General features: G+C 34.6%; 1 protein-coding gene across 10 annotated transcripts in view; it reads right to left on the bottom strand.

The window, feature by feature from the left end:
* LOC130824880 (RNA pseudouridine synthase 4, mitochondrial-like) overlaps positions 1-13,486 on the bottom strand; it is a 54,847-nt gene that overhangs the window by 591 nt on the left and 40,770 nt on the right. For 6 of the 10 annotated variants that reach the window (XM_057689915.1, XM_057689902.1, XM_057689901.1 and 3 more), the window contains 2 exons: positions 660-825; positions 91-137 (listed from right to left, as the gene is read on the bottom strand). In XM_057689915.1, coding sequence (XP_057545898.1) covers positions 91-137; positions 660-825 — 213 coding nt within the window. Of the gene's footprint in view, positions 1-90; positions 826-3,785; positions 3,872-13,486 lie in introns of those variants that run through there. The other 4 variants (XR_009046809.1, XR_009046808.1, XR_009046807.1 and 1 more) reach the window with 1 other exon arrangement.

The raw sequence follows: 13,486 nt of genomic DNA, 5'->3' as shown, positions 1-13,486 counted from the left end.
TACGAGGATGGAAATTCGACATGAGGCTGTGATGTTAGAATAGCATACTGTAACAGGGAAAAGGAGAACAAATGTTCATCCGAAAAAAACCTGGTGTTTCCTGCCTGTGACTGGGCATAGCTCTAACCATGTATACCCTGGAAAATTTTCAAGAAGAGAATGAATTGTCAGTAAACTGTGTTTCTTAAAAGAAATCCTGATCAGTGCAACATAATTCGCTAGTTAATTCGCTTTTTGAATTCGCGATTCGCTCAAAATGACAGTAAAATAGCCCAAAACGGACCATAATTCGCTTTTTTGTTTCGCGATTTGCAAGGAGATTAGTGAATCATATGACAGTAATCATGATCTTTAATTAATTCTTTGATAGAAAAAATTCCGAAACTGTAAAAACGGAGACAATGAACTTCCACTTGAAAGACTCCGGGTGAAACAAGCCAATCAAGTAATGGTAATTGATACCCGACAGTTTCTCCCTCGACGAGAAACAAATGACTTCTTCAGCCATTTTGCAGCTTGTAATAGGGTAACTTACTGAGTTACTAAAAGTTAAAAGGTTGAAAAATGAATTGACTAACTTACGACATTCCATTAAACCAATGCCATAAAGAGGTTCCCAACTAGGGTGGGGTTAAGGGGTTAGATATACACGACCTTACCTTTATTAGTGACTAAAGAAAAAAAATTTTTTAAAAATACATATGAAAATAATAAAGTATCGTAAGCTGAAGTCTCAATGACTCTAAACTCTGTCACAGCATGCTGACTTGAAGAAGCACCATCTGCAATAGTAATTCGTTCAGACCTACCATCATCTAACAGCACCTAAAACAATAGAACAGAAAAAATAAACAGATAAACCACAATCTCCATATTAACAATATTCAAACTACAATTGTCATACATATGTGATATGACCTGAGTTGGCCATAGTATTACAAGAACAGGAAGAGAGAGAAAAGACAAGCAAAAATGATATTGATGGAAGATTGTGAAAAGTATTACAAGGTATTCGAGAGGCTTGTTCTCTTGCAAAGAGTATAAACTCTATTTTACATTATTTCTCTAGTTTCCATTCTCTCATTCCCCTCTTATATATAGGCTACTCCTCACCCTCTAACAAACTCTAACAGCTTGTTTATGGACTCCTATTAATGTGCTAAATTCTCTAATTCATACTCACCCCCGTCCCTCTGAAAAAGCACCATTTGAATTGAATATGTGAGAGCTTTTTGAGTCAGGTGGTGCTTTCTTAGAGGGACACAGAGAGTGTAATATTTTGTAGCTTTAATAACTAAGATACCCTTTTCTATTTGTGTAGACCCATGGGCAAGAATTTACAGTCACAACAACTAACTAAGAAGGACTAGGACAAAGAGAGATGGCCACCCTTGAGTTGCCAAGTTAAGTAAGCCATAAGCCATAATCATGGTCAAATAGATAGTCAATCGCTTGATATATGCCTATCCAAGATCCATTCTAGAATCTTAACCAAAATAAAGTATCCATTTGTGCACCATCAACAATTAAATTGAAAAAATTACGCATTACGAAGGCAAAAATCATCATATACATGCTTACAGCATTTTCTAACAAATCAGGGGTCACCAAAGAGAAACTAGCAAATGCACCAAACACCAATGTATGTATAATAGGAAAAAAGAGCAGTAATGAGATTCAAGAAGGGTATATTAGTCTGAGGTTTGTTGGACCCTAGGAGATTTTTGAGCGCATTTGTGAAGTAGTTTATCGATTTTAATAATGATGAACTTTGATAATTTTGTGACATAATATGAGAGTTCGTGAAGATAAAGTACTTACAGAGTTTCAAGTTGATGATATGGTGTTTCTTCGTATTTCATCAACTAGAGCAGTAATGAGATTCTGGAAGAAGAGTAAATTAGTCTGAGCTTCGTGGGAACCTAGGAGATTTTTGAGCGGATTGGTGAAGTAGATTATCGACTTTGATATTGATGAACTTTCATAATTTTGTGATATAATATAATAGTTCGTGAAGATAAAGTACATCATGTCATTAGTGCTAGTAAAGCCTAGGAATGAACATAAGAAGATTTTTAAAGTTTATAGTTTGAGTTGTTGAATAGTGTTCAGACTTCATGATGATTATAGTTGACTTGTAGGAGGGAATAGTAAGTATTATAAAACTTTGAGATGAGATTCAAGTTCTTTGAATAGACAAAAGAGCTATGCAAATCAGTGCCATAGACCTATCGAGTTTCAAGTTGATGATAAGGTGTTCCTTCGTGTTTCACCAACTAGAGTAGTAATGAGATTCAAGTTCAGACTTCGTGTTCACTCCCTACTTTTTGTTTTTGTCTGTTTTTTGGCTTCTAAGTTTGGTTGTTGGTGTGACTCACCCACCAACAACTATCACAACTAAATGAAAAGTATTCCCACAAATTTTCCTAAAATACCGGCCAATTTTAAGTATTACTTTACGTTGACATTGATACCTTTAAGGTCAAAATTGATCAATGCCCAGAAAATGAAAAAATAAGGAAAATGTGTGATGTTATTACATACGCGAATTGAGCCGACCCACTCTTAGTCTCAATTTGAGACGGTCTCGACCAAGTTTTGGTGAAAATCAAAAATTTATAATCGGTTTAAAATTAGAGTAAATTAAGACAAATTAAAATAAAAAATTCAATAAATTGAGAGAGAACAGGAGACCACAATAATGGATTAAATAAGTAAACAGCTTGCACTTTGTAAAGTTTATATTGTAACGAGAGGTAAGTTAATGCTATTTTGACTTTAGATTTCATTTTTCTCTCTCTGATTTTATCCAAAACTCTATATAGTATTTAGCAAATTGGGGTCACTTGGAGTGTTAGTTGATGCAAGAGTTATACTCGTTATAATTTACGATTTATAACCTTTCCACAAAAAAAAAAACTTACGTAACTTTCTATTTTGGTTAAGAGAAGAGTAGATTCGAGATTAATTGAATACATAAATTTTTCCTTCTCTCTCCCTCAAAGGGTACGAATATTAATCTATTCGCTACATCTTCCTCAGACTTTGACTTTGTGCAGGATATTAGACTGAGAATTATGACCATAACCCAAAAAGTAGATTGGGAAATATAATGATTAATCATAAGACCTTAAATTCTAAAGGTAGAATTCTTGATAGGAGATTAGGAACTATCAAAACGTTGAGTTTCCTCCCAAAATTCTCAAGCTAGTATTTTTTTTTTGTTTTTATAAATCAAGTAAAATAACTCCGTACGTCTTAATTACACATCCATAAAATAGGTAGACAAGATAAGGAGGATAGAGAAGTAGTGGTATCATCTATCAACAGGAGGGAAAGACCAAAACTCATCCTTTTTTTGATTCGCGATTTGCAAGGAGATTAGTGAATCATATGACAGTAATCCTGATCTTTAATAATTCTTTGATAAAAAAAATTCCGAAACTGTAAAAACGGAGACAATGAACTTCCACTTGAAAGACTCCGGGTGAAACAAGACAATCAAGTAATGGTAATTGATACCCGACAGTTTCTCCTTCGACGAGAAACAAATGACTTCTTCAGCCCTTTTGCAGCTTGTACTAGGGTAACTTACTGTGTTACTGAAAGTTAAAAGGTTGAAAAAATGAATTGACTAACTTAACAACGACATTCCATTAAACCAATGCCATAAAGAGGCTCCCAACTAGGGTGGGGTTAAGGGGTTAGATATACACGACCTTACCTTTGTTAGTGACTAAAGAAAAAAATATTTATCAAAAATACATATGAAAATAATAAAGTACCGTAAGCTGAAGTCTCAATGACTCTAAACTCTGTCACAGCATGCTGACTTGAAGAAGCACCATCTGCAATAGTAATTCGTTCAGACCTGCCATCATCTAACAGCACGTAAAACAATAAACAGATAAACCACAATCTCCATATTAACAATATGCAAACTACAATTGTCATACATATGATGTGACCTGAGTTGGCCATAGTATTACAAGAACAGGAAGAGAGAGAAAAGACAAGCAAAATGATATTGATGGAAGATTGTGAAAAGTATTACAAGGTATTTGAGAGGCTTGTTCTCTTGCAAAGAGTATAAACTCTATTTTACATTATTTCTCTAGTTTCCATTCTCTCATTCCCCTCTTATATATAGGCTACTCCTCACCCCTCTAACAAACTCTAACATCTTGTTTGTGGACTCCTATTAATGTGCTAAATTCTCTAATTCATACTCACCCCCCGTCCCTCTGAAAAAGCACCATTTGAATTGAATATGTGAGAGCTTTTTGAGTCAAGTGGTGCTTTCTTAGAGGGACACAGAGAGTGTAATATTTTGTAGCTTTAATAACTAAGATACCCTTTTCTATTTGTGTAGACCCGTGGGCAAGAATTTTAAGAGAGATGGCCACCCTTGAGTTGCCAAGTTAAGTAAGCCATAAGCCATAATCATGGTCAAATAGATAGCCAATCGCTTGATATATGCCTATCCAAGATCCATTCTAGAATCTTGACCAAAATAAAGTATCCATTTGTGCACCATCAACAATTAAATTAAAAAAATTACGCATTACGAAGGCAAAAATCATCATTTACATGCATACAGCATTTTCTAACAAATCAGGGGTCACCAAAGTGAAACTAGCAAATGCACCAAACACCAATGTATGTATAATAGGAACAAAGAGCAGTAATGAGATTCAAGAAGGGTATATTAGTCTGAGGTTTGTTGGACCCTAGGAGATTTTTGAGCGCATTTGTGAAGTAGTTTATCGACTTTAATAATGATGAAATTTGATAATTTTGTGACATAATATAAGAGTTCGTGAAGATAAAGTACATAAAGACATTAGTGTTAGTAGAGCTTAGGAATGAACATAAGAAGATTATTATTAAGACTTATAGTTGGAGTTGCTGAATAGTGTTAGACTTCGTAATGATTACAGTTGACTTGTAGGAGGGAATAGTAAGTATGATAAAAGTTTGAGATTCGAGTTCTTTAAATATACAAAAGAACTATGGAAATCAGTGGCTTAGACCTATCGAGTTTCAAGTTGATGATAAGGTGTTCCTTTATGTTTCACAAAACTAGAGCAGTAATGAGATTCTAGAAGAAGGGTAAATTAGTCTGAGATTCGTGGGAACCTAGGAGAGTTTTGCGCGGATTAGTGACGTAGATTATTGACTTTCATATTGATGAACTTTGATAGTTCTGTGACATAATATATAAGAGTTCGTGAAGATAAAGTACATAAAGACGTTAGTGTTAGTAGATTCTAGGAATGAACATAAGAAGATTATTAAGACTTATAGTTGGAGTTGCTGAATAGTGTTCAGACTTCGTAATGATTACAGTTGACTTGTAGGAGGGAATAGTAAGTATGATAAAAGTTTGAGATTCGAGTTCTTTAAATATACAAAAGAACTATGGAAATCAGTGGCATAGACCTATTGAGTTTCAAGTTGATGATAAGGTGTTCCTTTGTGTTTCACAAACTAGAGCAGTAATGAGATTCTAGAAGAAGGGTAAATTAGTCTGAGATTCGTGGGAACCTAGGAGAGTTTTGCACGGATTGGTGACGTAGATTATCGACTTTCATATTGATGAACTTTGATAGTTTTGTGACATAATATAAGAGTTCGTGATGATAAAGTACATAAAGTCATTAGTGTTAGTAGATTCTAGGAATGAACATAAGAAGATTATTAAGACTTACAATTTGAGTTGCTGAATAGTGTTCAGACTTAGTGATGATTACATTTGACTTATTGGAGGGGATAGTAAGTATTATAGAAGTTTGAGATTCGAGTTCTTTAAATAGACAAAAGAGCTACCGAAATCAGTGGCATAGACCTATCGAGTTTCAAGTTGATGATAACGTGTTCCTTCATTTTTCAACAACCAGAGAAGTAATGAGATTCTGGAAGAAGAGTAAATTAGGTAGAGGTTCGTGGCAACCTAGGAGATTCTAGAGCGGATTGGTGAAAAAGATTATTTACTCTGACATTGATGAACTAATTTTCTGACATAATATAAGAGTTCGTGAAGGTAAAGTACATCATGTCATTAGTGTTAGTAAACGCCTAGGAATAAACATAAGAAGATGATTAAGGCTTATTGTTTGAATAGTGTTCAGACTTCATGATGATTACAGTAGACTAGTAGGAGGGAATAGTAAGTATTATAACAGTTTGAGATTCGAGTTCTTTCAAATAGACAAGAGCTATGGAAATCAGTGGCATAGACCTATCGAGTTTCAAGTTTATGATAAGGTGTTCCTTCGTGTTTCGCAAACTGGAGCAGTAATGAGATTGTAGAAGAAGGGTAAATTAATCTGAGATTCGTGGGAGCCTAGGAGATTTTTGAGCGGATTAGTGAAGAAGATTAGTTACTTTGATAGTGATGAACATTGATAATTTTCTGACATAATATCAAAGTTCGTTAAGGTAAATTACATGATGTCATGTCACTAGTGTTAGTAAAGCCTAGGAATGAACATAAGAGGATTATGATGGCTTATAGGTTGAGTTGCTGAATAGTATTCAGATTTCGTGATGATTACAGTTGACTTGTAGGAGGGAATAGTAAGTATTATAAAAGTTTGAGATAAGATTCAAGTTCTTTGAATAAACAAAAGAGCTATGCAAATCAGTGCCATTGACCTATCGAGTTCAAGTTGATGATAAGGTGTTCCTTCGTGTTTCAGCAACTAGAGCAGTAATTAGATTATGGAACAAGGGTAAATAGTCTGAGGTTCGTGGGACCATAGGAGACTTTTGAGCGGATTGGTGAAATAGATTATCAACTTTGATGTTGATAAACTTTGATAGTTTCGTGACATAATATAAGAGTTCGTGAAGATAAAGTACATAAAGACATTAGTGTTAGTAGAGCCTAGGAATGAACACAAGAAGATTATTAAGACTTATAGTTTGAGTTGCGGAATAGTGTTCAGACTTCGTGATGATTACAGTTGACTTGCAGGAGGGAATAGTAAGTATTATAAAGTGTTCCTTCGTGTTTCACCAACTAGAGCAGTCATGAGATTCTGGAAGAAGGCCAAATTAGCCTGAGTTTCGTGGGAACGTAGGAGATTTTTGACCGGATTGGTGAAGTAGATCATCGACTTTGATGTTTATTAACATTGATAGTTTTGTGACATAATACAAGAGTTCGTGAAGCTAAAGTACATCATGTCATTAGTGTTAGTAAAGCCTCGGAATGAACATAGGAAGATTATTAAGGCTTATAGTTTGAGTTGTTAAATAGTATTCAGACATCGTGATGATTACAGTTGACTTGTAGGACGGAATAGTAAGTATTATAAAAGTTTGAGATTCGAATTCTTTAAATAGACAAAAGAGCTAAGGTAATCAGTGGGATAGACCTATCGAGTTTCAAGTTGATGATAAGGTATTCCTTTGTGTTTCACAAACTAGAGCAGTAATGAGATTCTAGAAGAAGGGTAAATTAGTCTGAGATTCGTGGGAGCCTAGGAGATTTTTGAGCGGATTAGTGAAGAAGATTAGTTACTTTGATAACATTGATAAATTTCTGATATAATATAAGAGTTCGTGAAGGTAAAGTACATCATGTCATTAGTGTTAGTAATGCCTAGGAATGAACATGAGAGGATTATGATGGCTTATAGTTTGAGTTGCTGAATAGTGTTCAGACTTCGTGATGATTTCAGTTGACTTGTAGGAGGAAATAGTAAGTATTATAAAAGTTTCAAATGAAATTCAAGTTCTTTGAATAGAGAAAAGAGTTATGCAAATAAGTGGCATAGACCTTTCGAGTTTCAAAGAGCAGTAATGAGATTATGGAACAAGGGTAAATAGTGTGAGATTCGTGGGACCATAAGAGACTTTTGAGCGGATTGGAGAAATAGATTATCAACTTTGATGTTGATGAACTTTGATAGTTTCGTGACATAATATAAGAGTTGGTGAAGATAAAGTACATAAAAACATTAGTGTTAATAGAGCCTAGGAATGAACACAAGAAGATTATTAAGACTAATAGTTTGAGTTGCTAAATAGTGTTCAGACTTCATAATGATTACAGTTGACTTGTAGGAGGGAATAGTAAGTATTATAAAAGTTTGAGATTCGATTTCTTTAAATAGACAAAAGAGCTATGGAAATCAGTGGCATAGACCGATCGAGTTTCAAGTTGATGATGAGGTGTTCCTTCGTGTTTCACCAACTAGAGCAGTCATGAGATTCTGGAAGAAGGCCAAATTAGTCTGAGTTTCGTGGGAACGTAGGAGATTTTTAAGCGGATGGGTGAAGTAGATCATCGACTTTGATGTTTATGAACATTGATAGTTTTGTGACATAATACAAGAGTTCATGAAGGTAAAGTACATCATGTCATTAGTGTTAGTAAAGCCTAGGAATGAACATAGGAAGATTGTTAAGGCTTATAGTTTGAGTTGCTAAATAGTATTCAGACATCGTGATGATTACAGTTGACTTGTAGGACGGAATAGTAAGTATTATAAAAGTTTGAGATTCGAATTCTTTAAATAGACAAAAGAGCTACGGTAATCGGTGGCATAGACCTATCGAGTTTCAAGTTGATGTTAAGGTATTCCTTTGTGTTTCACAAACTAGAGCAATAATGAGATTCTAGAAGAAGGGTAAATTAGTTTGAGATTCGTGGGAGCCTAGGAGATTTTTGAGCGGATTAGTGAAGAAGATTAGTAACTTTGATAGTGATGAACATTGAAAATTTTCTGACATAATATAAGAGTTTATGAAGGTAAAGTACATCATGTCACTAGTGTTAGTAAAGCCTAGGAATGAACATGAGAGGATTATGATGGCTTATAGTTTGAGTTGCTGAATAGTGTTCAGACTTCGTGATCATTTCATTTGACTTGTAGGAGGAAATAGTAAGTATTATAAAAGTTTGAGATGAGATTCAAGTTCTTTGAATAGACAAAAGAGTTACGCAAATCAGTGGCATAGACCTCTCCAGTATCAAGTTGATGATAAGGTGTTCCTTCGTGTTTCACCAACTAGAGCATTAATGAGATTATGGAACAAGGGTAAAAAGTCAGAGGTTCGTGGGACCATAGGAGACTTTTGAGCGGATTGGTGAAATAGATTATCAACTTTGATGTTGATGAACTTTGATAGTGTCGTGACATAATATAAGAGTTCGTGAAGATAAAGTACATAAAGACATTAGTGTTAGTAGAGCCCAGGAATGAACAAAAGAAGATTATTAAGACTTATAGTTTGAGTTGCTGAATATTGTTCAGACTTCGTGATGATTACAGTTGACTTTTAGGAGGGAATAGTAAGTATTATAAAAGTTTGAGATTCGATTTCTTTAAATAGAAAAAAGAGCTACGAAAATCAATGGCATAGACCGATCGAGTTTCAAGTTGATGATAAGGTGTTCCTTCGTGTTCCACCAACTCTAGCAGTAATGAGATTCTGGAAGAAGGGAAAATAAGTCTGAGTTTCGTGGGAACGTAGGAGATTTTTGACTGGATTGGTGAAGTAGATCATCGACATTGATGTTTATGAACATTGATAGTTTTGTGACATAATACAAGAGTTTGTGAAGGTAAAGTACATCATGTCATTAGTGTTAGTTAAGCTTAAGAATGAACATAACAAGATTATTAAGGCTTATAGTTTGAGTTGCTGAATAGTATTCAGACTTTGTGATGATTACAGTTGACTTGTAGGACGGAATAGTAACTATAATAAAAGTTTGAGATTCGAGTTCATTTAGTAGAAAAAAGAGCTATGGTAATCAGTGGCATAGACCTATCGAGTTACAAGTTGATGATTAGGTATTCCTTTATGTTTCACAAACTAGAGCAGTAATGAGATTCGAGAAGAAGGGTAAATTAGTGAGATTCGTGGGAGCCTAGGAGATTTTTGAGCGAATTAGTAAAGAAGATTAGTTACTTTGATAGTGATGAACGTTGATAATTTTCTAACATAATATAAGAGTTCGTGAACGTACAGTATATCATGTCATTAGCGTTAGTAAAGCCTAGGAATGAACATGAGAGGATTATGATGGCTTATAGTTTGAGTTGCTGAATAGTGTTCAGACTTCGTGATCATTTCATTTGACTTGTAGGAGAAAATAGTAAGTATTATAAAAGTTTGAGATGAGATTCAAGTTCTTTGAATAGACAAAAGAGTTATGCAAATCAGTGGCATAGACCTCTCGAGTTTCAAGTTGATGATAAGGTATTCCTTCGTGTTTCACCAACTAGAACAGTAATGAGATTATGGAACAAGGGTAAATAGTCTGAGGTTCATGGGACCATGGGAGACTTTTGAGCGGATTGGTGAAATAGATTATCAACTTTGATGTTGATGAACTTTGAAAAGAGCTACGGAAATCAGTGGAATAGACCGATCGAGTTTCAAGTTGATGATAAGGTGTTTCTTCGTGTTTCACCAACTCGAGCAGTAATGAGATTCTGGAAGAAGGGAAAATAAGTCTTACTTTCGTGGGAACGTAGGAGATTTTGAGAGGATTGGTGAAGTAGATCATCGACAATGATGTTTATGAACATTGATAGTTTTGAGACATAATACAAGAGTTCGTGAAGGTAAAGCACATCTTGTCATTAGAGTTAGTAAAGCGTAGGAATGAACATAGGAAGATTATTAAGGCTTATAGTTTGAGTTGCTGAATAGTATTCAGACTTCGTGATGATTACAGTTGACTTGTACGACGGAATATTAAGTATTACAAAAGTTTGAGATTCGAATTCTTTAAATAGACAAAATAGCTATGGAAATCAGTGGCATAGACCTATCGAGTTTCAAGTTGATGATAAAGTATTCCTTCGTGTTTCACAAACTAGTACAGTAATGAGATTCGAGAAGAATGGTAAATTAGTGAGATTCGTGGGAACGTAGGAGATTTTTGAGCGGATTAGTGAAGAAGATTAGTTACTTTGATAGTGATGAACATTGATAATTTTCTGACATAATATAAGAGTTTATGAAGGTAAAGTACATCATGTCACTAGTGTTAGTAAAGCCTAGGATTTTTGAGCGGTAATGAGATTATGGAACAAGGGTAAATAGTCTGAAGTTCGTGGGTCCATAGCAGATTTTTGAGCGGATTGGTGAAATAGATTATCAACTTTGATGTTGATGAACTTTGATAGTTTCGTGACATAATATAAGAGTTCGTGAAGATAAAGTACATAAAGACATTAGTGTTAGTACAGCCTAGCAATGAACACAAGATGATTATTAGACTTATAGTTTGAGTTGCTGAATAGTGTTCAGACTTCGTGATGATTACAGTTGACTTCTAGAAGGGAATAGTAAGTATTATAAAAGTTTGAGATGCGATTTCTTTAAATAGACAAAAGAGCTATTGAAATCAGTGGCATAGACCGATCGAGTTTCAAGTTGATGATAAGGTGTTCCTTCGTGTTTCACCAACTAGAGCAGTAATGAGATTCTGGAAGAAGGGCAAATTAGTCTGAGTTTCGTGGGAACGTAGGAGATTTTTGAGCGGATTGGTGAAGTAGATCATCGACTTTGATGTTTATGAACATTGATAGTTTTGTGACATAATTCAAAAGTTCGTGAAGGTAAAGTATATCATGTGATTAGTGTTAGTAAAGCCTAGGAATGAACATAGGAAGATTATTAAGGCTTATAGTTTGAGTTGCTGAATAGTATTCAGACTTCGTGATGATTACAGTTGACTTGTAGGACGGAATAGTAACTATAATAAAAGTTTGAGATTCGAGTTCATTTAATAGAAAAAAGAGCTATGGTAATCAGTGGCATAGACCTATCGAGTTACAAGTTGATGATTAGGTATTCCTTTATGTTTCACAAACTAGAGCAGTAATGAGATTCGAGAAGAAGGGTAAATTAGTGAGATTCGTGGGAGCCTAGGAGATTTTTGAGCGAATTAGAGAAGAAGATTAGTTACTTTGATAGTGATGAACGTTGATAATTTTCTAACATAATATAAGAGTTCGTGAAGGTACAGTATATCATGTCATTAGCGTTAATAAAGCCTAGGAATGAACATTAGAGGATTATGATGGCTTATAGTTTGAGTTGCTGAATAGTGTTCAGACTTCGTGATCATTTCATTTGACTTGTAGGAGGAAATAGTAAGTATTATAAAAGTTTGAGATGAGATTCAAGTTCTTTGAATAGACAAAAGAGTTATGCAAATCAGTGGCATAGACCTCTCGAGCTTCAAGTTGATGATAAGGTATTCCTTCGTGTTTCACCAACTAGAACAGTAATGAGATTATGGAACAAGGGTAAATAGTCTGAGGTTCGTGGGACCATAGGAGACTTTTGAGCGGATTGGTGAAATAGATTATCAACTTTGTTGTTGATGAACTTTGATAGTTTCGTGACATAATATAAGAGTTCGTGAAGATAAAGTACATAAAAACATTAGTGTTAGTAGAGCCTAGGAATGAACAAAAGAAGATTATTAAGACTTATAGTTTGAGTTGCTGAATAGTGTTCAGACTTCGTGATGATTACAGTTGACTTCTAGAAGGGAATAGTAAGTATTATAAAAGTTTGAGACTCGATTTCTTTAAATAGACAAAAGAGCTATGGAAATCAGTGGCATAGACCGATCGAGTTTCAAGTTGATGATAAGGTGTTCCTTCGTGTTTCACCAACTAGAGCAGTAATGAGATTCTGGAAGAAGGGCAAATTAGTCTGAGTTTCGTGGTAACGTAGGAGATTTTTGAGCGGATTGGTGAAGTATATCATCGACTTTGATGTTTATGAACATTGATAGTTTTGTGACACGATACAAAAGTTCGTGAAGGTAAAGTATATCATGTGATTAGTGTTAGTAAAGCCTAGGAATGAACATAGGAAGATTATTAAGGCTTATAGTTTGAGTTGCTGAATAGTATTCAGACTTCGTGATGATTACAGTTGACTTGTAGGACGGAATAGTAACTATAATAAAAGTTTGAGATTCGAGTTCATTTAATAGAAAAAAGAGCTATGGTAATCAGTGGCATAGACCTATCGAGTTACAAGTTGATGATTAGGTATTCCTTTATGTTTCATAAACTAGAGCAGTAATGAGATTCGAGAAGAAGGGTAAATTAGTGAGATTCGTGGGAGCCTAGGAGATTTTTGAGCGAATTAGAGAAGAAGATTAGTTACTTTGATAATTTTCTAACATAATATAAGAGTTCGTGAAGGTACAGTATATCATGTCATTAGCGTTAGTAAAGCCTAGGAATGAACATTAGAGGATTATGATGGCTTATAGTTTGAATTGTTGAATAGTGTTTAGACTTCGTGATCATTTCATTTGACTTGTAGGAGGAAATAGTAAGTATTATAAAAGTTTGAGATGAGATTCAAGTTCTTTGAATAGACAAAAGAGTTATGCAAATCAGTGGCATAGACCTCTCGAGCTTCAAGTTGATGATAAGGTATTCCTTCGTGTTTCACCAACTAGAATAGTAATGAGATTATGGAACAAGGG

This window comes from Amaranthus tricolor, chromosome 1 (genome assembly GCF_026212465.1).
Source record: "Amaranthus tricolor cultivar Red isolate AtriRed21 chromosome 1, ASM2621246v1, whole genome shotgun sequence".
NCBI classification, from domain to species: domain Eukaryota; kingdom Viridiplantae; phylum Streptophyta; class Magnoliopsida; order Caryophyllales; family Amaranthaceae; genus Amaranthus; species Amaranthus tricolor.
The sequence above is the reverse complement of the archived record's forward strand: the minus strand, read 5'-3'. Positions and strand labels throughout refer to the sequence as shown.